The sequence below is a fragment of the Camelus ferus genome, chromosome 11 (assembly GCF_009834535.1).
Source record: "Camelus ferus isolate YT-003-E chromosome 11, BCGSAC_Cfer_1.0, whole genome shotgun sequence".
Lineage (NCBI taxonomy): Eukaryota > Metazoa > Chordata > Mammalia > Artiodactyla > Camelidae > Camelus > Camelus ferus.
The window spans coordinates 68,778,371-68,804,635 of NC_045706.1; the positions used below are offsets into that span (position 1 = coordinate 68,778,371).

General features: G+C 41.8%; 1 protein-coding gene across 1 annotated transcript in view; it reads left to right on the forward strand.

Annotated features, from left to right (window-relative positions):
• The first annotated feature begins 4,447 nt into the window (after positions 1-4,447).
• The window catches only part of PCNX2 (pecanex 2), a 233,437-nt gene continuing 211,619 nt past the window's right edge, over positions 4,448-26,265 (forward strand). Inside the window, exons 1-5 of the mRNA XM_032490546.1 lie at positions 4,448-4,602; positions 14,928-15,133; positions 15,927-16,047; positions 16,693-16,729; positions 20,824-22,104. Of these exons, the coding sequence (XP_032346437.1) occupies positions 4,450-4,602; positions 14,928-15,133; positions 15,927-16,047; positions 16,693-16,729; positions 20,824-22,104 (1,798 nt within the window). The 5' untranslated portion in view covers positions 4,448-4,449. The remainder of the gene's footprint in view (positions 4,603-14,927; positions 15,134-15,926; positions 16,048-16,692; positions 16,730-20,823; positions 22,105-26,265) is intronic.

The following is a 26,265-nucleotide window of genomic DNA, read 5'->3' on the forward strand; positions in this document are numbered from 1 at the left end:
TCTGTTAACATCCAAAATTCTCTTCTAATTTCCAATTCCTCTTTCATGATGACTAATTTTATAATCAATGCAATATTTTCTCAAATATCATGAGGGATATTAATTATAATTTGTAAGGACCTCTCTTGTTTTCTCCATGTGTTCTATTGTAGTGGTGGCCATTTTCTTGGAGTGGTTAGCTTTTGAACCTTTAATTATTTTAATAATTTTTACTTCTTAGTTTTTGCTCATATTTATAAATGAAGTTCTCTAAATTAATAAGGAGCAGTGACTAGCATCACCTCTGTGAAACTGAATCAATTGCTATTTCATTTCTCTAGCAGGTACAACTTCTTCCACTTGCTGACACTCAGAGCCCCCTAGGGGTCCAAAGAATATTTTGTCCAGAATAATCAGTAAGCAAGAATGGGTCTGCAGTCCAGCTACTTACTGGGGACCATGGGCCAAAAACAGATTAGCAGATGAAGGCTCTCTCTTGAGCCACAGGATCCCTGAGCAGCAAGATGACCTGTTCACTGGTCTCAGCAGGCAGGCCACACCAAGGCAGAGGCTGGCATGCATACTTAATCAGCCATTCCTTGTTCAGGGCTCTAACTACTTCTGTTCATTCATGAGAATTCATTCTGCTCTTTGGCTTAACCATATCTTCATCCTCTGCTGGAATAATCTTAAGGATGTTTGTGTCCATTTCGAGTTGTAGTTGACAGGGGGATGGAGTGAAAGAGGCCTTGGGAAGCCAAGCATATTAGGAATTTTATTGCTCTGCAAGGCCATCTTACTGCTTATGTCATGGTGACTCAAACATGGCTGAGTCACTGCCCTCTCTCCAGCCATCTTGCCCACATTGGGGGAAGCTGGACACGCAGTCTTTACTTAGCAAGCAATCCCTACCAAATGAAGCCTGGATATGCATCTGGTCACGAAGAGCTGCTCCTCCAGTCCCCATATTATTTCAATATTTCAATCCTACTTATTTCTAGTTCCATAAGGTTTCCAGTTTTACATTGCTTCTCTCATCCCTAGTCAATTCATGGCCCACACTGGGTGCCAGTTAATAATGTGCAAGAATTCAACATAGAAAACTATAAGGAGGGTGGGTGTAGCTCAGTGGTAGAGCGCATGCTTAGCATGTGTGAGGTCCTGGGTTCAATCCCCAGTCCCTCCATTAAACAAACAAACAAACAGACCTAATTACTGCCTCTCCAAGGAAAACTATAAAATGTTATTGAGAAAGCTTAATAAATGGAAGCATACATTCTTGCTCACTAAGGGAAAGGCTCAATATTGAAAAGATGTCAACTCTCTCAAAACTGACTAGTAGATTCAATTATAGTCCAAATCCAAATCCCACCGGTGTGTGTATGTACGTGTGTGCGTGCGTGTGTGTGTGTGTGTGTACACATGTCGACATTTATTGACTTGTGGAAGAACAGCATCACCAAAGGCAGAAAGTCATGAAGCAATGCCTGCTGTGCAAAGAAATGTAAGCACTCTGGATTTCTGGAGATGAGGCTGGAGCGATGAGGTGAGGGCAAGGCTTGGAGGGCACTCAACCTTTTTTTGTTGTTGTTGTTTGCTTTTTCTGAGTGTGATAGAAAAAATTTTAAGGAAGAGTATCCAAGTCGGATGTACCTTTTATATAGATCACTTTGGCTTGCCCTTCACCTGCTCTGATCTGTATTACAGGTAACTGCACTTCCCAGGCTTCCGTGCACCATGGCTTCCCCGCAGGCGTGGCCAATGGAAGGGATAAGGGGGACATTAGAAGCTGGGGAAGAGAAGAAGTCAGGGTATTCACACGTGTGTCAGCCTCCCTGCATCACCTTTCTGCGGGATCTCCTTTGGCAACTGCAGGTCCTGCAGGCTCCTGCTCTCTCCAGGCTGCCCTGGTTTGGCTGTCTCCTGCTGCCAATCCTTGGCTTCTTAGTTCTGACAGTACTAACCCCTCTCATTATTCCTCTGGTTCTAGGAGTCCTGCTTCTGCTCTTGCTAGTCTCTGGGTTGTTCACCATCCACTGTGTACTTTCTCAGCCTTTCCATTTCCCGCCTGAAATGATCTCTGTTTGAAAGCCAGAGTTGCTCCTTTTCTCTGGATGAATGTTAATTGATGTGGGGCTTAAGTTGGAGGTATGAAAACCCATTAGGAAGCCACTGCTTGAGAGTTCAAGGGAGACATACTAAGGACTTGACCTGAAGCAGTGGTAATAGGGATTGAGCAAAGCATATCTAGTTAATAATCATTTGGAGATAAAATTGACAGGACTTGATGATTAGGTAGATTTAGTAATAAGAGGAAGGAGGATGAGAGAGGGGAGGATTCTAGGATAACTCCTGGGTTCTAACATGAGCATATGGATTGCAATTTTATTGACTGAGATCCAGAAATGCAGAAGGACCCCCAGGAGCAATAATGACAAGGGAGAAACCAATGAGTACCTGTTTGAACATGTTGAGGGCCTGGAAGTGAGGGGACCCAAGTTGATATAAATTTGAAGTTCAGAGCAGAAGTCACGGCTGGATATAGAGATTTCAGAGTCATCAACATATACCTAAAAGTTAAAGCCCAGACAATAGACTAACATCCTCCCAGGAAGAGCAGAGCAGAGAAGGCATATGCTTAATGTTTCCCCATATTAAAAGCCAATCAGTCAGAAGTAAACTTAATTGACCCCATACCTGCATTTAGATCACACCTACCTTCCTGGCCTCTAGGGAGTAGCTTACTTTGGCTGAATCTACTTCATCACACATTCACTCTATTTTAATGTAATGCAATTAGAAATCTGCCCAGTTCACCATTGGTAATCCCTGAAGCTCCAGTGGCGTAGGTTACTGGGTTTTTTTTTGGGGGGGGGAGGAATTATATTTGTTTGCTTGTTTATTTAATGGAGGTACTGGGGATTGAACCCAGGACCTCGTGCATGCTAAGCATGTGCTCTACCATTGACCTAAATCGTCCGCCATCCACAGGTTACTACTCTTAAGGACCACATCAGTCTTTGTATTTGACCTCTTCTCCATGGCACTGGGTACCACTGATCATTTCCTTTCTGAATTGCTCTTTCCCCGTGTTTGTCAGTGGGTGGTAACAGGCTCGCCTTGGTCTCCCACCTTCTTCCTCCTTCTTTCCTGCCTGTGCCTTTACTCCTTGGGACTCCCAGTCCTCGTGTCTCCTTACTCTGCATTCTTCTCCAGGAGATTGTCATTCCCTTTCATGGGACTGTATTCTGATTTCCCCCAAGTCCATGTCTCTGTATGAGAGCCCTGTGCTAACTAAGCAGGATCACACTCACTCTGCCCCCACCTGCCAAAGTTCCCAGATTCACTGTAGTCATTTTTTCCTGTGAAACCACCTGCATTCCATACCTTGATTACTTGTACGCCTCATCACCCCAACCCCAAACGGAAATTTACCGTATTCTTTTACCTCTGTATTGAATCGGTCTCTAAGTCCTGAGTCATATTTAGTCCTTCCACGTCATGTCCATTCCTGTTGGTTCGGGTATTCAGCATCCCCCCTGCACCACTGTTCATGTCACATCCATGCTTAAAGGATGGATGTCCACTGGCCAAGATGAGGTCTGAAGAAGTTTATAGGTCTTCCTATCTCAAACAGTACTGCCGATTGATGGCTGGGTTTATGTTCTAGGAAATACAGAACAAGACAAGTAGCCTAAGGCTTCTGAAATTATTCCAGGGAGGTGGTGATCTTCTTTATCTGCCGAGTTGAACAACAGCAGGAAGGAGGAGAAAAGGTCAAAGACAGAGAGAGAGAGGAAAAAAAAAAAAAAAAAAGGTCAGGGTTAAAGGTGCAGCGGAACGTCCGGGGTCAGCGGTTAGCTAAGGATTAGGAAGCCGCGCAGCCAGGGCTCAGGGGAAGAAGTTACACGAGCGACATGTGACAGGATCCTGAGTTACAGAAGTGTTTTTGTGCTGGCTGCAAAAAAGGAAAAGGCGAAGGAATATGTCCTGGTTTGTCTCTTCTGCTTGAGAACATCTTTGATTTTTAAGCCTTTCACGCTCCCAAAATAGGAGGATGGGGCGAAAAGGAGGGGGAGCGGGCAGAGGCAAAAGAGGAAAGGCTGGAGGGACTCCGAACATTTCCTCACCCCCTCCTCCCGCCCCTGCCGGCCAGGAAGGCCTGTTATGCAGGGCCTCTGGGCGGGCGCTGGGCGGAGCCTCTGGAGCATCAACTGAGCAGCCACCTCTGAGCACCATGGGAAAATCTTTCCTCCCTCGGACATGGCGCCCCCCTGCCCGGCGGCAGCAGCCGGCTCCGGCGCCGCGGTTCGCGGGTCCGGGCAGAAAGGCAGCCCGAGCTTCGGTCGAGGGGCGGAAGGCGCGGGAGGGGGCGGTGGCGGCGGCGGCGGCGGCGGCGGGGCCCCCCGGGGGCCCGCGTGTTAAAGCTGAGGGCGTCCCGGCGGCGCGCGCCGGCCCCGGGGCGCAGGCATGGTGTCCCAGGTGCTGCAGCTGCTCCGGCAGGGCGTGTGGGCCGCGCTCACGGGGGGCTGGTACCACGACCCCGAGCAGAGCACGTTCACCAATAGCTTCCACCTCTACCTGTGGCTGTTCCTGCTGCTGCTGCCCCTGGCCATGCATCTGGTGAGTGGGGAGCTCCAAGTCCTGGGAAAGGTGGGGATGGAGCAACCAGAAAAACCCTCCCTCCGAGTGTGCCTCATGTTGGAAAAGACTGACTATGATCCCCACTAAGAGATGGGATGGGGAAAGGCTTCAGGAATTTGGGACAGAGGCAGTAACAGAGGAAGGAGGACCAGGGAGGGGCTCACTGGCAGGAAAAGAAGTGGAAAGGACTTTGGGGGCTCGGGGACTCATTAAGAATTGATGCTGCCTGTCAGGATGAGTCAGACTCTGCTCCTCGCTGTGGAATGTTCAACCTATTTTGTATGTAAGCAGCCCTAGGCTCCTTGGCTGGGTAGCTTGGGATAATGTTTGGTCTGAGATACTGTGCATGATAGCCAAAAGGCAAACATGAAATGTTAAAAGCAAACCTATTTCAGTTATTGATCTTTTTACCCCCTTTCCTCCCTTCTTGTTTTACTGTGGGAAGGCGGTTTCAATGATCAGTTACACAGTTCGCAATTTCCACACCACTGTGTCGAGATCTGCAGAAAAATATAATAATGGGTAAATCTGATGTTGTTTAAGAGAAGTGAAGTATTACACAGCATCTAGTTGGGGCTTGACAGTTTAGTAAGGTTACCACAATTGAGTGCTTGCTGAATAACTACATATTTGGCCTTCTTAGGTAAATATACCTAATTGAAACAATGTTTAACCTTATTTGAAAAGTTACACAAGTAGGATGCTCTGAGTCTTACTAAAACATGATGTGCCATGAACCTAATTTTGATATGTCTATTGAAGGAGTTTATTCCTAACACGTAGTTTGATTATGTTTTCCAAAGCAAAAATCTTCAATGAGTTTGCATGGCTGACGGAGTCTGAGTGTGACGTTAGAGATTGTGCATGATTTGGGTCCTGTTTACTCTCATTCAGGTAGTTTATCTGGAGGGTCAGAAATCTGGCTCTGAAGTTAGGCTGCCTGTGTTAAATTTGGGATTCACCTCTTAGCAGTTCTGTGACCTTGGGGAAGTTACTTACCTAATCTGTTTTTTTTTACTTCTTATCTGTAAAATGAGAAAAGTACTATGACCAGAGGCACAGTGTTGTTTTGGGGGCTTAAATGAGCACATAAAGCTATCCATCTTTCTGGCTTGACCTGGGATTGAACTCAGACCTGATGTAAATTTCCATCTTGCTACTTATTAGCTGTTAGGTCTGACCTGATATTTGACCCATCTAGGTCTTAGTTTTCTCATCCTTAAAATAGATGTGATAATGACCAGTTCATGGGAATAATATATTTCATATAAAAACACTTAATACAGCAGCTGATCCATGGTGACCCTTCAGTAAGCGTAAATTTCCTCTTCTTTGACCTTTTTCATCGTATTTCCTTAGCCGGTAGGTAGGTCCCAATGTTTTCCCTTTGCCTAGAAGGGCAGCACCGAGCAGTGATGAGGATGGCAAGCTTGGGTTCAGTTCTGGGTCTTCTGCTTAGTGGTTGTGTGAGCTTGAGCCAGCTTGAGCTCCCTGGTTTGTAAAGCCGGACTAAAAGGGTACATATGAGGATTGAATGAATCAAAGTCCTTCTCAGTACCTGGCACATGGTGACTGCTCAATATGAACTAACCTTTTTCCCCCGTTTTTCATTATTCACTTGCCAAAATCTCTCTATCCTTCAGAGGCCGATGGAATGAGCATCACTGCCTAGGCTTCCTTGATTTCACTTATCTGGAATTAATTTCTCTTCTCCTTTGCCCAAATACCATTCTGTATTTACTGTGTGTGCTGTGGCATGTTTTGAACTCCGTACTTAGTTGTTGGAACATGTATTTTACCTCTACTCCTGGGTCGTGAGCTTTGTGAGGGCATGGATTTTGATTTTGTCAATTCATCTTGGTTTTCCTCGTTGTACCTAGCAGAGTGCCTTGCATTTGGTGAGCAATGATCTCATGTGTAATAAACTGGTGGAAATAAAATCAACATGCATCTCTTTCTCTTCCAACCAGCATTAGATTGTCTGCCTAACAATACATTTAGAGCATTTCCTGATAATGAAAGCAATATATATTGCTTCTATTATCCCACTTCTCAACAACAACCACATTAATGTTTAATGTATAATCCTGCAGATTTTTTTTAATGAATATGAGCTCATTTTTACGTAACTCCTTTCAAGATTTGGTGTATGCATATGATCAGGGTCCTTAATTTCCATCTAATTATGCTTCATTGAGTAACTTGATTTCTACTTATATTTGTAAATAAGAAATTGTCCTTAGTTAAGTTCCTCTTTAATGCTATTTAAAAATAATTTTTGGCTAAATCTTAAGAGTTTAGAAAGCAAAAAACTGATACCTTAAATAATTTTACTCATGTTGGATTCTTTGGATCAAACCAGTTATACTGAAATTTTCATGCCTTTATGCCAGTGTGCTTTTAACTATCACAGAATGATTTTATGTGAGTGAATTTTTGTTATTGTGCTGCTTTTTAATACCTAGCCTGTCTTATTGAAAAAAATGCAAGTAATCCTTCTCTTGCTCTGGTCTTCTAGTTTCTGAAAGTGACCTTAGACATAAAAGACCTCCTTCCCCAATGGAGGGTTCTCTTCTCTCCCTTTTGATTCCTAAGTATATTTTTCTGCGCTTCAGAGCTGCCTGTGATTGTTAACATCTTTCTCAGTTTGTTCCACTTATGAGAACTTAGTCCAGAAAAGATTCCTGGATGCTTGCTGATAGCAGGGGCTTATTTGAAGTTCTGTAATTTAAGTGGCCTTGAACTTTTCTGGTTTTTGCACAATTGGATGGAACATGTTTAATCAAGACAGTTCCACTGTAGGGAGAATCCACCATTTAATTTAACAGGGGTTTTGAATATGTAACTTAAAATTTATTATTAATTATTGAGGCAAACTTATCTCTAAGCCCCAGAGGTTACTTAGGTCTAGTTGATAATGCAGAAAATAGGTTACTTATTAGCATTTATAAATTCTATATTTTCAAGAAATGCTCAGAAGTATGTAACTAAAAGCATTAGGTCAATTTAGACAATCTGAAAAGATTGTCAATACTTTGATTTATTGTCAGCCTAATTTTGTTTTGGACAAACTGGAAGGTGCAGTTGTCATCAGAGCATCAGAGATATCTAATCTTTCCTTTCTCACTCGTGTTCTTGTGCTTGTTCTGAGAGAACCAACAGAGATCTATGTATAGCTTAGAACAAGAGCACCCTGGGCCTGAGTCTCACCCTGAATAAGTTCCGACAGCACCAGTGTCGAAAGACGTCCCTGCCCTGATGCTTATCCACTGTGTGATCTTGTGCAAGTCACTGCCTTTCTCCAGGCCTCAGCTTTCTCATCTGTAAAATGGGGATAGCGGGTTTGGTTTTTATCGATTTGGCAACTGAGATCCAGAGGGCGCTTGCCGAAAGCCATCTAGATAATACGTAGTAAAATTCAGAATTTTAAGCTGAGGTCCTGTTCTGTCCAAATCCTTGGCCTGTGCCCCCTGTGCCCCCTGACCTGCTATGCACATGAGCATTGGAGCTCCCTGAAACAGTGGACCCTCGTGAAGTGGTGTTCTGATTATCCTGGTGGTGGTAAGGCTGACCTGAGAAGAAAAGTTGAGTAGCAGAAAAGATCTGGCGTGGAACCTTCCCGTTCTTCAAGACCCCATGCAGGGCAACGTTACAGCTGACTTCCACACAGAATATCTGTCTTTTATTTTATGGCCGTAGCTTTCTGTTTCCTTGGGTTTTCTTTTATTTTAGCCAGACTAGCTCTGTTTCTGGTTCTGCTTTTTAACTTAGCCTTGGGGACTTTTTTTTTGATAGGAACCACTTCATTACTAATGGGTATACTTATAATAAAACGGGATTACCTGGCACAGGCCAGGGCAGCACTAGACATACCGTGGGCGCTCTGCCTGGACTCCCTGTCACACCGAGTCACATGGAGTTCGTGACTCTTCTGTCATGGTTTGTGGCCACTCCCCATTTGGGGACATAACTATTTTTCTTTAGGTTTTGTGTTTCTCTGGCCACCCCTTTTTACACCACCACTTCTAACATAGAAGAGGCTCTTGTATGAATTACAAGAAGGTTATCTGTCCAAAAAGGCACCCTTTCCTGGCTCAGGACCTGCGGGCTGGATTCAGCCACCATCAGACCCTGGCAGCTAGAGGCCACTGTGCAGGATGCAACCCCTACAACCTGACACAGCGGGCCTGGCCGGGTGCACTTGGTGTTGTTACTTTGTTGGACTGCTTGGCACGTTCCTGTTGCCATAAAGGATACCTCTCACTGGTCAGTCATGGCATTCATATTCAGCTTCTTCAGAAGAAAGGCTTTTCCTGCTGCTGAATCACATGCTCCGTACTTTGTCTCCTTTGATTCCCAGAAGCTGGTTATCCAGTCCTTGTGCCTGTGGGTACCTTATTTATTCTCAGCTGAGATGCATGATGCTTTGCACTTTCCCATAATCCATTTGGATGTCTGAAATTCCTTCCTCCTGACCTCACCTGCCTGAAGCAGAGTGGGCTTCGGGTGCAGGGGCTGCAGCTTGGGGATGACCCAACCCTTCTAGGCTTGGGCTGAATGCCATCCCATGCAGTTGGTTTAAAATTTTTGCTGCTCCAGGTGGCTGTTTGGACTGTATGTCCAAAGGGCTCTGCTCCATGGGGACTTTGCTTTCCTGGTGCAAGCAATTTTATGGAGCTGTCCCCTATCCCTAGGGAGTCATCTTCAGTCTTTGTAAGTTAGTACCATCTTTCTTGAGTGACATTTCCACCCTTCTGCAAAATTCCTCCTGCTTTCCGTCATCTTCTGCCATTTAGACACACGGGCGTGTATCAGCTGGTTGTGTTTTTGTGTCTGTGGCAAAAGAAGCAGCACCTGCCGTATTCTGGGATGTCGGCCTCCACAGCCCTCTCCAAAAAAAGCCCTGTTTCCCCCTTTTCTTTCTCTTCTAGTGTTTCAAGCTCATGACTGATTTTCTGGTAGTTAGATTTCTGTCTCCCACCCCACCTCTACTTCTCTTAATTTCTCTCAGTTAGTGACTAGTTATATTTGGATTCTCTCCATAGAGGAGTTTTTTTTTCTCTATTCTTAGATAAAAATTGCACAAGCCCCATGACTTCAGGTCACAGGTAATACAAGTCCTATAGTTGCTTTAAGTAACAAAGCACAGATTTGATTCAGATTTCAGAATGTCTAGTTCCACACGGTAATCCTGCTCTCCTAAGGTACTCTGTTATTTTTCCCAGTTGTAATGTCTAATATCCTAATACCCTTGGTGTGATTTCTTTTGTCTGGAAGTTGATCCTTATCAGGGTGATTATTGTTTTCCGATTTTATCCATTTGGTCTCTCAGATGATTACTTTTACACGTTCCCCAGCCTTATCCCCATTTCATCCCCTCTAAAACTCTTTCCTACATACTATGGAAGAAAAAAGATAGATTATTTCTTAATGCTATTCAGATTTTTTGGATTTTTCCCCCGTTAACATTATCATTATTAGAATAGATAATAAAAACAGCCAACACTCACTGAGCTCCTATGAGGCAGGCACTGTTGCAAGCATTTTGCATGGACTGAATCCATCTCATCCTCACAACAGCCCAGACAGGCACTGTCATTGTTCCCATTTTACAGTTGGTGAAACTGACATGGAGAGGGTGGTTAAGATGCTTAAGGATACTTGGCAAGTTGTGACTGAACCAGAAGCAGAGCACAAGCAGCTGGAGTTGGTACCCACTCTGCCATACCACCTCTAATCCAGGGAATTTCACAACATGGGCGTCTAAGCTAGAGATATAGATCAGAAAGTCATAAATATACAGGTTATATGTACTTCCAAGGGACTGAGCAGGAAGATGTAGTGAGAGAGAAGAGGGCTAAGCACTGAGGTCCCAGGAGATGCAGACTCAGACGTCAGGCAGAGAACAGCTAGAAGACCGTGGCCTCTCAGAAGCAAAAAGAAGACAATGTTTCAAGAAGTGAGGGACTGTTGTGGAGTGCTGCTGAGAAAAGAGAAAACTGTGTTGAATTTTTGTATTTAGAGACATTGACAAGAACGTTTTCCGTGGAGTTGGGGAGTAGTCGCCAGATTGCTGTGGGTTTAAGAGGCAATGGGAGGTGAAGAAATGAAGACAAGTGGTAAAGACCGTTCTTTCACACAGGGAGTGGGAAAGAGTACAGTCCAAAATCTGAAGATGTTCGGAGTCAAGGTGGGGAGGCTATCCTTGCCTCTAGTTTGGAGGAATCCTGCGGGTGAGGATACGATTTGAATCCCCACCTTGGTCCCTGGTGTGGTGCTTCATACATGGTGGAAAATCAAATCACTCTTTCCGTTAATGAAATCTAACTCAAGAAGAGAATTCACAATTTTAGTAGTGCATTTAACAGTCTGTGGTCAGGCCCATTTCAATATACTCACCACAACGTTGTGGCCTGGGTCCAGATCATTAAAAATGGAGTTTGAAAACCAAGGTGTCACTCTTGGTATTGGATTGCCATAAAGTTTGAATTTTGCTGTTGTTTCCAAGATAACCTTTGTGTTATTACTCCTGTGGCAATTCTCTTTTTCTTTGAAGTATTTAGATAATAATCACAACCTTTTCCCTATGGTGGAGAACTTGGACTTAAAAAGAAAAGACCACTGGCTCAAACAAAAATGACTTTATCTCATTTATTGATATTGGTAGATTTTTTTAAAACATTTTTAATTGATTTATAATCATTTTACAATGTTGTGTCAAATTCCAGTGTTCAGCACAATTTTTCAGTCATACATGGACATATACACACTCATTGTCACATTTTTTTTCTCTGTGAGCTACCATAGCATTTCGTGTATATTTCCCTGTGCTATACAGTATAATCTTGTTTATCCATTCTACAATTCTGAAATCCCAGTCTATCCCTTCCCACCCTCCGCCCCCCTGGCAACCACAAGTCTGTATTCTCTGTCTATGAGTCTATTTCTGTCCTGTATTTACGCTTTGTTTTTGTTTGTTGTGGTAGATCTTAAATATAGAAAATAAATATAGAAGTCTTTGGACTGTGAAGGACCTTAGGAATTTTCTATATTGGATTTTGTGTATATTTTAGTTCCTATCTCCAAATCTTTACCGTCTCAGAAGAAAATCAAGAGAACGAATACTTATTTCCCATTGGTCTTCCTCATCTTTTGATAAGATTTGTCTTTCTCTGTCTGAGTGACTTAGTATGACCATCTCCAGGTCCATCCATGTCGCTGCAAGGAGTATCATTTCATTCTTTTTAAGTGTAGGTAGGTTACGTTCCCTTGTTGGAGAGAAGTTGATTAATTTTGAAATTAGGTATAATTAGTCTGCACCATAATGGAAGCTCCTTGAAGACAGACATTCACCTATTTTGTTCGCAGCTCCCTCCCCAGTGCCAAGCACAGAGTCTGTCCAATAAATCCTTGTGAAAGGCCCTCTGAGTAGGGAGCTTGACTGTCTCTAAGGTACAGCTGATTACGTGGGGCTTTTACTAGTAGCTTACTCTGGGCAGCAGACACTAGTGGAGGGGATTCAACTTGATCTTGAGGGATGGTCTAGGAGAAACAGTAGGCTCTTGATGAACTGGTCCTGCTTAACCTGCATTTCCAGACAGGAGGGTCCAGTGTGATTAGTTTGTTCCTATTTCTCAGTTGGAAAATGCCATATGTCATCTCAAGATAAATCTAAAATAATAATCACTTTTGAAATTTGTAGTAAAATGCACATAACTTAAAAGTCTACAGTTCAGTGGAGTTAAGTATGGTCACATTGTGTACAGCCTGTTTCCAGAATGTTTCCATCTTTCAAAACTGAAAGTCCGTAGTCATTAAGCAACAGCTCCCTATTTTCCCTCCCCTGAATTTCTGGTAATCTCCATTTTCCTTCCCCTTTCTGTGAATTTCGCTACTCTAGGTACTTCATGGAAGTGCAATCACTGTTTAGTCTTCTGGTGACTGGCTGATTTTACTTAGCATAATGTCCTCAGGACTCATCAGGACTGTAGAGTGTGTCAAAATTCCATTCCTTTTTAAGGTTGGAAAATAGTTCATTGCGTGTGTTGTGTTCACATTTTGTTTATCCACCATCCATCGAGAGACACTTGGGTTGCTTCCACCTCTTGGCAATTGTGAATAATAATAATGTTGTGAAGGTGGATGTACAAATCTCTCTTCAAGACCATGCTCTCAGTTCTTCTGGGTTGAAGTGGAATTGTTGGATCGTATGGTTATTCTATTTTTAATTTCTTGAGGAACTGCCATACTGTTTTCTGTAAATAATAACTTTTTAAAATAAAAAAATAGCAACTTACCATGTGGTGGTCTTTCCAGGTAGTCGCCTTGTAAGATCATTTATTTATTCCAACAATCCTGCCATTGGTCCTGATGGTCTCAGAAGTCTCTTTTAGCAATGGCTGTGGAGTTTCTACTACTGATTTAGAAGAGCAGAGGCAATAATTTATATCTACATTTATATTACAATTTACAGGCTTTACAGTGATTTTATGGAGAAATTATCATTTATGCTGCACACTGGGCGTCCACGTAGCTGATTTCATTAAACTCTTCCATGAAGTCAGTTGGCCCCCTTCTGGTCTCCTCATGACCAGCTCATCCTGTGTCCAGCCTCCCATCTACACTGATGATCTTATAAAATGCATATCCCAATATTTTCATTCCATGCTTAAATAGCATTCTGCACTCTTTCTTCATGGTGAACATCAAATTCTGAAGCATATGGTGTCTGGAACTTTTGATGTATTACCATACTTGGAATGCCCCATGTGAAATACTCTGAAATGTTTGCACTTTTCATAAGCTCTGCCTTCCTTCTGGCTTTTCTTAGCACCCTTCTTAGTTTTCACAGATGTCTGCTTTCCCTGGAATCATTTCTTTGGCCCCATACCCCCATCCCTTGGTTAGGCATACCTCAGCTTACCAGAATTCTGGCACTTGCTACTCTATCTTCTAGCTATTACTCATCTATCAATTTTGAACTCTGTGTGTAAGGACTATGTTTTTTTAATCCCTGTGTTTGGTGCAAAGTAACCACATATACATTTAGGGGCTAGGCAGTGGTTTTCAATGGGAGATCAAGTCTGCACCTCCTTCAGGGACATCTGACAATGTCTGGAGACAGTTTTGGTTGTCACACTGGAGGGATTGTTTCTGGCAATATTCAATGATATTCAGACTCGATATCAGTACAGATTTATGGTTGAACTTATTGTGTTGAGGTTGACATCACTTTGCCTTTAATGAGCTCACTGATTGATTGATCCTATGGATCTCTGTATACATTAAAGATGTAACTAAAATGTTAACTCTTACTGTAGCCATCTGAAATTAAAAAGACAACATGAATCCAGATTTCTTGACTATCTTAAGCATTCATTGACTAAACTCTGCACTCAATCTTTATGAGAAGAGAAGAGAGAATGAGACAGTTACAGGTATCAGCTTTCTAAAGTAGTTTTCAAAGCATTTGGACCCATGAAGATTTTCATTTTAATGCCCCTGCCTCAAATCTACCTCTGTAGCCTTTGGCTATTTCCCTATCTCATCATTCCCTGTAGCACAATCTGGATGAGCCAACATTTGCGTGCCACTTTTCTGTCTAGCATTTGCCTCATGAAAATTGCACACAAAGCAAGAGGCCTAGGAGTGCAAAGAAATTAGAACAGAAGTAATAAGAAACAGACAATAGACTCAAAGAAAGCTAAATAGCAGGCCTGAGAGAAAGCATTGTATTCTCCTTTTTGTTCATTTTACTTTGCAAGGCAGAAGTGCAGGTAGGGCTGTCTTTTGAGGATGAGTCAAATGTCTAGATTCCACCCACCTCATCATATTTTTGTAAATTAAAGTATAGTCAGTTTACAATGTTGTGTCAGTTTCTGGTGTACGTTACAATGTTTCAGTCCTACCTACCTCATCATTTTTAAACATGATGTACTTGCAAGGCTGGCTGACTTCTAAGGGGTACTGCCTTGAGGGCTCCCTCCCATGTTCCATCAGGCAGTTTCATATATGTTAGTGTGCATGCTCACACGTCTGGCTCTGGGAGTTCTTAATCCATATTTCCAGCATCCCAACCACAGCTGAGCTCATTCTGTTCTCAACATATAGCCAGAAGTTCTGGATTTTCTGAGAAAATATTAAATTTGCTTAATGTTTTAAATAAAGGAAATTCATAAAATATGTAATAGACTATTATCCAGGACCTGAAAACCTATAAATTTCTTCACACAAATAACTACAGAGGATGACTGTACTTCTCTACCTTGTGGCCTGATTTTTTCCCTTTCTTTTCTCTTCTTTAGGCTTTTCCTCCAAATGCCATCACTGTATTTTTTTACTGCAGTTTGGTGACTATATTCTTCACAGTAATCAAATTGGTCAGTTATCGCCTACACCTCATGTTTGATAAAGGAGAACTGATTCAGCAAACGCCCTCCAGAAAGAAAGAAAAGCCAGATAAAGACAAAGAGGCCAACAGTAACCACATAACTAATCACAAAAATCCAAGGTAATGTTTCGAATTAATGCATCAGTTCATAATTCAAATGTTTTAATTTTTATTAAAAATAATTTTCTCATTTTTTGGTTGTTTATGAAAATATACCAGTATAGCTAGACACAAATATATACATTTTTCTTATATTTAAGTGTACACTTAGGCATAAAATTGATGTTGATTAAGATTTAACTGACTATTTAATATGACCTTATACTCTGAAATTCATTTGCTTTAGGCTTAGCCTAGCAAAATATTTTACTTCAGTATTTTTACTTGCCATTTATTTAAAATTTGTTTTTTGAATTTAAAATTTTAACTTTACCTTTTTTTAAATTGAAACACAGTCAGTTACAATGTGTCAATTTCTGGTGTACAGCACAGTGTCCCAGTCATGCATATATATATGAGTGAATATATATATTCATTTTCATTAAAGGTTATTACAAGATATTGAATATGGTTCCCTGTGGTTATCTTGCCATTTAAATGCTTAGTGCATATGCCAGAGTATTTTCAAAAAGAGCATTTGTGTTTGTTAATATAAAAGTAATACATTACATAGAACTAAAATGTCGAAAGTAATTCTCGTGTGAACATCTGTCACTATTCGTGCTCTTATTTCTGATAATTCCTTAAGAGAGCATGTCTTGTTTTAAAGTAATGTTTATTAGGTCTTAAAAATAAAATTTGTAGACAATGAATTTGACCAAGTAGAATCAAGGGAAAAATTATTTGGGACTAATGTCCAAAGAGCCATGTTCTGTTTGATAATATCACTTCTGTGTTTCTCATGTGGAATTAGCAATAATGGGCAGATAAACCATGGCAAAAAGGAAGAGGCCAGTCGAACCCTTGCCACGCCTCCCCTCCGCTGCAGCTCCAGAGGACAGAGCATAAACTCTCATCACTCTTCTGGGCTCCTGGTCAGTGGTCTGTTTTTCTGTTTCACTCTCTCCATGTTGCTGTAGTGTCGATACCTAGAAGAGAGGTGAGCAAGGCATTCATTGACTTCAGTTTACATACACTGGCTGTAAATACTGGCCCTTGTGTAGAAATGACCAGGGAGGAGCATACGGACCATAAGAGAAACACAATCACGTGCTCAATACACACCCAATCCCTGCTGAGGCTCCCCACTTTCCCTCCCTTCTCCCTTCTCCTGTCTGTCACTCATCTGAATCATCAGATTTGCAGTGTCTTCCCCTGGAGTCAACTCCACCCCTCCACCTTAAATCACACTTATCTCTTGGAAAGTCGGTACATCGCCTTTTTTCTGGATTCACTCTCTCGGGCTGAATTCACTGTAGCATTTTATTTCTCCTTGTTAGTTTCTTAATTACCAAACTCTCTTTTATCACAGCATGGTGGTCTTGGTTGCACATCTACACGTGTATATATATGTATTTTTTTGCATTCATTTTTGCTCTCCCTTTTTTTTCGTGGACACCATATTGTCTCTTCTCTATGTGCTATTTAGAAAAACAGTGACTGCTGCTCGGTGTCTGCTGACTGCCTGGAAATGGGCAGGGAGCTGAGTCATATTGATTTCTGTTCTTTCATTTATTTAGGGGCTCCCGGCACAGGAAACAGTGGAAGATCTCAAAGGTAGAGTGCCTGTTCTTTTCTTATTCTTTAATATTTTATCACAGCATTATCCTTGGTGACATGAAAAATGATTTTATACAGTGGAATGCCAGGGAATTCATTCCAAATTGGAACCAGACCGAAGACTGCATAGTTATATTTACCTTCATTTCTTTAGCTCTTCGTTTTATTTATTTCTGCTTGAAATTTGTTTATCATGCCTGCATTCCGACTGTGATATTGTATTGACTGGATTTCATTGTTCTTTCTCTAGCCTGTGCCTCATTTCAAGCTTATAACAGCAGATGTAAAATAGAATAAATTAATTATAGCACACAGACTTTTTATTGTAGTACTTACATGGAAAAATAGCCGAGGGAATTACAGTGCATTCTGTATGTCTGCATGTCTCTCAAGTTACAAGTTTTGTTTCTAGGATTTTTCTTTTAAATCCTCCCAAACTTCTGTTCTACTTTTTCACTAAGATTTCATTTTCCTGTCTTTTCATTGCCTTCAGAAGACTTAGGAAGCCTGAATAAACCCCTTCCTGTCTCTGCAATTCTATTTTTTGGCGGTACTACTACAAAGAGAAATTTATGCTCTCTTTAAATTTTGAGGCTAGCGTAAAATTTTATTTTCTGGAAAGCAGCTGCAATTAGCACCATGGTCCTGAAAACCTACAATGAAGTTTCTTTTTTCATCACTCAGCTAAATTCCATTAGTATACTATATTAATATAATATCATTATTATCAATATAATAACATAAAAGATCATCCACATTGTTTTTTCTATGTTGCTACTGAAATGAAATGTACATTAGTTAGATTTCAAATATTTTAGTTACGCACAGGATTTCACACATTATTTTGTCCATTTTGACACACACAGTTTTCCTTGTATTAAACTGTATATTCTTCCAGAGCAGGTGTCCTGTTGCTATCAACACCCTCACATTATTTACCTCCTTTCAATGTCTGTTCTGGCCTTTAATTTCATCATTCCAATTAAAACCATTCCTTCCTTCCTTGTGTTGGGGATTGCAGTAGAGGTTTTGCATAGATCATTTCACTCTGAGTCATAATGAAATGAAAAATGTCTAGGTGACTTATGCAATGTTTTTTCAGCAACACTGCACTAGAGCAATTTTTTTTCTTGGACCAGTCTCATAACATACTACCCTAGCATCTAGTTCTTATTGTTAAAAGGCACAGTGGCTTTACTTTTTAACCACTCTATTGAGACATCATTCAGATGCCATGCAATTCACTTACTGTCAGTGGCTTTTAGTATAGTCACAGAGTTGTGTATACATTATCACAATCAATTTTAAAATACTTTCATCACCTTGAAAGGCAAGCCCACACCACTTAGCCATCACCACTCAACCTCCCATCTCTCCCAGCCCTAGGCAACCACTAATGCTCTTTCTGTCTCTATAGATTTGCCTATTCTGGACATTTCATATAACTGGAATCATATCACATGTGGTCTTTTGTGACTAGCCTAATGTTTTCAAGGTTCATCTATGTTGTAGCTTGTATCAGTACTTTATTTCTTTTATTGCCAAATAATATTTCATTAAATGGATATACCACATTTTATTTATTCAGGTATCAGTCGATGATCATTTGTGTTGTTGGAACTTTTGGGCTATTATGACTGATGCTGCAGTGAACATTCATGTGCAGATTTTTGTGTGGACATGTGTTTTCATTTTCTTGAATGTACTTCCAGGAGTGGAATTGCCAGGTCATTTAGTAACTCTGTGTTTAACCATTTGAGGAATGGCCAGACTGTTTTAGAAAGCAGGTGTATCCCTTTAAATTCCTACCATCTGTATATGGGTCACAGTTTCCCCATGTCTTTGATAACACTTATTACTGTCCATGTCTCTTTAGGGTCAGGGTCAGGGTTAGGGTCAAACAGGGTCTTTTGACTACAGCAGGGTAGAGCAGGGTCCCTCGATTCTTTCTACCAGAGTGCTTCTGAAGACAGAGGAGGGCAAGTAAATACTCCTTCCTGTACCTACTCCAAACCGTCACTTCCTGACACCTGCAGGTCATAGGCTGGGTCCACCTACGGCAAGAGTTAATTTGAAAAATGCATGTTATGTCTTATTTTTTTTCATTCTTTTTCATAATATTCCCATTCATTTTAATAATTGTGACATTTTATATTACCTCAAGTTGTATTATTTATTTTCTTTCTGCCAATATTAGAGTAAATGAGATGTTGCTTATCCTGTTTCTCTTGGGACCTTGTAGACCCTCAGACACTGCACCCCTCATGCCCCCAGAGAAGACACTTCCTGATAGAAGAGAAGGAAGAACTGGAGGCATTTATTGTTTGAATGACCACAAGGCTAGTGGAGAAAGAAAACCCACATGAAGACGCCAAGGTTTCAAGCTTAAGAGGCTTAGGGGATGCTCGGGTCCTAAGGAAGTTGAGAGAAGGACAGAGCTCACTCGTAGTCACCACCATCAGTAAACACTGCTTTGCAGATGAAATTTAAAATGTTCTGAAAATAGATGAATCACATCAGAAGCATGGGGTTATTACTGTCCACGGGTCAAGGCACCAACAAGCCCATTGCCCGTCTTTGGGCTGGTGCTTTCTGAGTCCAACCTTTTGGGTCCTCATGGCAGCCTTAAGAGGTTGGCATAATTATCCCCATTTTGCAGATAACGAAATTGAGGCCAAGAACAGTGGTTCTCAACTGAGGGAATCTGTTCCCTAGGGGATGTCTGACAGTGTCTGGAGGCATTTTTCATTGTCCTGACTGAGGGTAGAGTTGCCACCAGCATCACCCGAGTGAGTGGAGGCCAGGGATGCTGTGAAACATCCTGCAATGCACACGACAGCCCCCATGGCAGAGAATTATCTGGTCCAAAATGTCAATAGTGTCACATCTGGGAAATCTTGGTGTGGAAGGATTACATTACTTAGCCAAGGTAATGAAGCTGCCGTAGGTGGACTCAGCCTATGACCCTCCGGGTCAGGAAGCAGCGGTTTGGAGCAGGGAGGAAGGAGTATTTATCTCCTCGCTCTCCTCTGTCTTCAGGGCACCTTGGTAGAAGGAACTGAGACCCTGCTCTACCCTGCTGTAGTCAAAAGGCCCTCTTTGACTCTAGTACAAATTCTGGGCATAACTCTCCCACCTAGAATCTTCTTCCTCCTAGCTTACTTTTTTTTTTTTTTGACGTATGTAGTCATCTTTATTATAATTTATGAATACATTAGAAACTGACATGGATCTCTTCAATAAGACATCTAGGTTCTCATGGGCATCTACTTTCCATTCATTGATAGAAAATCCACTTTACCTGAGATGATAAAAAAAAGGCCAACTAATACATTAATTGTTACTATGACACGTTTCCAACTCATAGGAAACCTGGAAGGATCTCTGAACCTCCCAGGCCAAGAGACTGCTGTCTTAACAGACCTGCCCACACTCAAGCGTCTTCTGGAATTCCTTATAAACGTCAAAGGTCACCCGACCAACAACATTCTGTTACTCTGCTGATTTTTAAGGTGCCGTTGCAGGGTTAAACGTTGTGCCCGAACTTAACATTTGTAAACAGTCGAGTCTTACCTTCCCCAGAATAGTGTATTTCTCACCTGACCAACCCTCCCTGCCAAGTAAAGGGCCCCAAAGCATTAAGTGTTAACTGCAGAGTTAGGGGAGGTGCCTCTTCTGTCCCCAGGTCGAGTTATTTGGAATCCCGAGCGAATGCTGCTCCACAGACCTAGGGCAGCGGTCCTTCCCCAAAAGCCTCCCCTACTTATTTCAAAGATGAGCATTTAATGACATTTGTGGCTGGTGTTTATTTTTATTTATTTATTTACTTTAAAGAAAAAGAAGGAAAGAGAGAAACATTTTATTAATTTTTTTCTCTGGGCCAGGGGTGGGTAATTAGGTTTATTTATTTATTTAATGGAGAGACTGGGAATTGAACCCAGGACCTTGTGCATGCTTAGCATGTGTTCTACCACTGAGCTGTACCCTGCCCCCTGGGTGTTATTGTTTCGTTTTGTTGTCCTTAGGCCTTGCTCTGGGACATTCTTCCTCCATTTGGGATGCTCATCAAGTTGCCCTTGTGTCTGTTTCAGGTGTCATTCTGTCGGAGGATCAGCCCGGAGCACCAGTGCCATCTACCTCACCTGGCATCAGAACGGAAAGCTTACCTGTTTCTAAAGCCAATGCGCAAGAAACCACGACCACACCGGCAAGGCCAGTGATGCCAGTCATGGCAGAACGGTGCATCGGTGATCAAGGGAAGGGACGGCCCCCTTTCCACCACAGATCCGAGGGTGGCTTAGTGGATAAAGAAGCCTTGAGGAAGTCACCACACCTGTCTCTGTCTCAGTACGACTTACTGGAGACCGATGTTTCTTTCCAGCCTTGGGGGAGTGAGAATTCAGTCCTGATGCCAGATCCTGGACATCACACCCGGGGCTCCATACGGGAGCATATGCAGAGCCAGGCGTCTCAGGACAGCCTGAGCAGCAGCTGCCCCCGGTGTGACACCGTTATCGCCAAACCTGTGCGGGATGCTGCGGCCGCTTCCCAGCAGGTAGACCGGCCCGTGAGCCAGGACGTGGACCACTCAGATAGTGAGGTCGCCGTCACTCTGATAGACACTTCTCAGCCTGGAGACCCGCTGAGTCTGCACGAACCCATTAAGATTGTCATCACCATGAGCAGTACCCAGAACTCCATGACAGATTTGGAGAGCTCGCTCCACCTGAAGGTGATTGGCACCGAGGGAACTGGTTTAGAGTCCGATGCACAGCCAGCTACCCCAGGGGTGGCCGGTCCTCCAAACGTGGAGCAGATGAGAATTCCTGTCATCACTCTGGAGCTGTCTGAGGATGGAGGAGGAGGCATTGTGTGTCCTGAAGGCACTGGCGGGGACAGGACTCCAGAGAGACTGATGGCAGAACCCCCCTCCAATCAGTGTTCTGGCTATGAATCTGGGGAGGGGGGCAATGCCACCAAGGACTGCAGTCCTTCGCCAAGAGACCACAGTGCGACAACCCCTCCACCCACAACTAATGTGGTCTCGGACTCTCCGGGGGCGGTGGAAGGCCAGGCCACCCTCGACCCATCATCTTGTAGAACCGGCCATGAAAAGAGACACGCCCGGGTCCTCAGTGTAGACAGTGGAACAGATGTCTTGAGCAAAAGTTCCGCAGACATCATTACTGATAAAGAGAAAACTATACCAACTTCCAAATCTGACCTAGAGGCCAAGGAAGGACAAATGCCAAATGAATCCAACTTCCTGGAATTTGTCTCCCTGTTAGAATCAATTAATACTTCCAAAGGGGTGGCATCCAACCAAGGGAGTGAGCCAGCAGAGCAGACCAAAGACAGCGGGCTTCTCGGAGGTACGATTCCACAGCACTTCTGTCCTGATGGTACAAAGATGGCGATGCGTTGCTTTGTTATCTGCCTTCTGGGATTTGATTTTGCAAACAGTGGGACAACTGTTGGGTAATTGTTTGCCGCTTGGTGTTGTCCCTGACATTGGTTGAGCGTGCTGATGCTAAGCTGTATATGAGTATCGATTGCAACTGGCTTCCTCCACCAGGAGATTTAAGGCATAGTCATGAAGATTTGGCTTCCCTAGAAAGCAGGAATATGTATTTCTAAGGAAATAAGCAAGTGTATTTTACCACCTTCAATAGATGCTGCTTCCTTTCTAGAATAGATGCATTCTGGGAAAACTGCCCGTAAAACAAATTTCTGTGAAATGAATCCACTTTTCTGTTGAATTCCGTTACGAAATCCATTACAAAATCCTGTAAGCATGATTTCCGAATTATCTCAAGCTATAAACATAATTATAACAAATACACAGCTCTTAATTTATGCCAGGCACTGTCCTAAGCACTTTACAAATATTAACAGGAGTGAACATCTATGGTGGTTTGTCTGAGAAGGTCCTCATTAACACTTGTTTTGCCAACATAATTGTTTTCCTAAATTTTTTGGGGGGTGCATAATTAGGTTTATTTCTGTATCTATTTATTTTTAATGTAGGCACTGGGGATTGAACCCAGGACCTTGTGCATGCTAAGCACACACTCTGCCACTGAGCTCTACCTTCCCCTCCACCAACATAATTGTTCATAGCACCACCTTTCACTCTCAAAAGTGTTCCCAGTTGGAACAATAAATTATATAGTTACTCTCATAGTCACTCATTTATCCTCCTATGTTTTGGGTCCTCTTAACTTTCCTTTCTGCAGATGGTTTTCACTAACTTTCCCAGGTTAGTCTAGTCTAGGAAGTACCAGAATGGAGCTTTGATCCTGGGCAGTCTTGCACCAGAGTCAATGCTTATGAATAATAAACTCTATTTCCTGTATGAATATAATATTCGTTTGGTTTCAGGTTGCTTAATATCTCTGGGCTCAGCCTCCTCACTGGCAAAGGATGTTCCGGGACTAGAGTTTTCACAAGGTCTTTTAACTTTGTGTCCACAGTTCTGTGGTTTTTGTGGACATGATTTCTGCGTAGATCCCTGATGAGACAGTGTCTATGTGGTGGGATTGCTTGCAGGAAGTTGTGGTTCACATGGCACGCGGTTCGTTTTCTTTGCTGTGGGTTGTAGCATTTTTGGTGCTAGGCTGTTCTCTGCTCCCCTGGACAGTCAGGGGCCCCTTTGGCTCCACACTGGCAGCTCAGCAATTTGCTCTTTTTAAAATTTTTTTTGTTTTCCTGATGCTCTGCCAGAAGGATTGCCCTGGTGGCTGACTGGTCCACTCTTGCCTAAAAATTCATTCCGTTTGAATATTTAAATTATATCAAGTGAATGTATTCTTCATTTTATTGTGTCTTGATCTCCAAGATTTTGCATATAGAGTAACAAGAACAGGAGAGATTCAATTAAACTTTTTAACAAACACATGCAGTACAAGAAGGCATTGGTTGCTTCAAGATACACATCTTTCTTTTTTTTTTTTTATAGTTGGTTTACAATGCTGTGTTAATTTCTAGTGTGCAACATAGTGATTCAATTATATATATATTCCTTTTCATTATAGGCTATTACAAGTATTGAATATAGTTCCTTGTGCTATACAGTAGGACCTTGTTTATCTGTTTTATATATAATAGTTTGTATCTGCAAATCCATAACTCCTAATTTATCCCTTCTCACCCCTTTCCCCCTGGTAACCATAAGTTTGTTTTCTACATCTGTGATTCTGTTCCTGTTTTGTAAATAAGTTCATTTATGTTATGTTTTTAGATTCCACATATAAGTGATATCACATGATATTTTTCTTTCTCTTTCTGGCTTACCTCACTCACTTAGGAGATACACTTCTTTCTGATTTAAGATTTGGATGTTCACCACCTAATTAATATAAAGATTCATGCATCTAGACCAGCACTGTCTAATAGAACTTTCTGCAGCGATGGAATTATCCCATAGCTGCTGCCAGTACAGTAGCCACTAGCCACGTGTAGCTATTAAATACTTAAAATGGGATTGTGCAACTGAGAAATGGAATTTTTTATTTTATTGAATTTTACTCGATTTTAATAGCCACATATGGCTCCTGGCGACTGTATTGGACAGCACTGATCCAGACAATGTGTGTCTTCCCGCGAAGCTGTATGCATGGTGGACTGAGTGCTGGGCTTTAGAACCTGGTAGCCCAGGGCCAAGTTTTGGATTTGCAGTGCCAGCTGGGTGAGCTTGGGCAACTCACCAAATCCATCTGGGTCACAGTTTCTTCAATAAAGCAAGAACAATAATATGTTACAGATTTGCTCTGAGGAGTCAATTAGGAAAATATGTGCAAAGTCTTGCTACTTGATCCATCTCAGACTTCTACTCTGATTTCCCCCTCAGGCTATATGTGAGGTTTATTTGGTCTGTCTACTTAAGTTTCTGCTCTTAAATTTTGCAGCCAGCCACGTTCAATCAGAACAGCGTTAGATCAGAAACCTAGGGGGCGTGCAAAGAAGTGGAGATGCTATGAGGTTTGGTACAGAAAGGAACAGGCGTGGTTGTCGAGAGCCTGCAGGTACAGCAGGGAGAGAGGAGGTGGAGTGGATTATATGCCTATTCCAGGAAAGGACAGAAGTTTTCTGTTTAAATTTATTTATTTTTGATGGTGGGGGAGGTAGTTAGGTTTATTTATTTATTTATTTACTGGAGGGACTAGAGAGTGAACGCAGGACCGCATGCGTGCTAAGCACGCACTCTACCACTGAGCTATATCCTCCCCCCTTTGTTTACATTTTTTTTTAAATTATCAAACATCTGCTCTTCTTATTGTCCTATGATTTACCCGCCTCCCCCCCTATTTTTATTGAAGTTTAGTTGATTGGCAATATTATATTAGTTTCAGGTGTACAACAGAGTGATGCATAATTTTTAAAGATTATACTCCATTTATAGTTATTATAAAATATCGGGTAGGTTCCCTGTGCTGTACAATATATCCTTGTAGCTTATTTATTTTAAGCATAGTAATTTGTACCTCTTAATCCCCTACTCCTTTCTTGTCCCTCCCCTTCCCAGTGGTAACCTAACACTAATGTGTTCTCTCTATCTGTGAGTCTGTTTCTGTTTTGTTATATTCACTAGTTTAATTTTTTTTGATTCCATATATAAGTGATAACATACGGTATTTGTCTTTCTCTGTCTGACTTATTTCGCTAAGCATAATAGCTCCAAGTCCATCCATGTTGCTGCAAATGGCAAAATTTCATTCTTTTTATGACTAAATAGTCGTATTCCATTGTAAATATATATATATACCACATCTTCTTTATCCAGTCTTCTCCTGATGGACACTTAGGTTGCTTCCATTATCTTGGCTATTGCAGATAATGCTGCTATGAATATTGGGGTGCATGTATCTTTTCCAATTCGTGTTTTTGTTTTCTTCAGATGTATGCCCAGGAGTAGAATTGCTGGATCATATGGTAGTTCTATTTTTAGTTCTTTGAGGAACCTTCATACTGTTTTCCATAGTGGCTGCACCAGTTTACATTCCCACCAGCAGTGTAGGAGGGTTCTCTTTTCTCTACACTCTCACCAGCTTTTGTTATTTGTAGATTTTTTAATGATAGCCATTCTGAGGTGCGAGGTGACATTGTGGTTTCGATTTGCAGTTGCCTGATAATTAGCCATGTTGAGCATCTTTCCTGTGCCTGTTAGCTATCTGTATGTCTTCTTTGGAAAAATGTCTATTCAGGTCTTCTGCCCATTTTTTAATCAGGCTGTTTTTTTTTTTTTTTGATATTGGTTTGTATAAGTTGTTTATGTATTTTGGATATTAACCCCTTATCAATCATATCATTTGCAAATATTTTCTCCTATTGATTAGATTGTCATTTTGTTTTGACGATGGTTTCCTTTGCTGGACAAAAGTTTTTAAGTTTAAATAAGTCCCATTTGTTTATTTTTGCTTTTGTTCCCTTTGCCTCAGGAAGCAGGTCCAAACAATAATGCTACAGTTTCTGTCAGAGTGTTCTGCCTGTGTTTTCTTCTAGGAGTTTTTTTGTTTCTGATCTTATACTTAGGT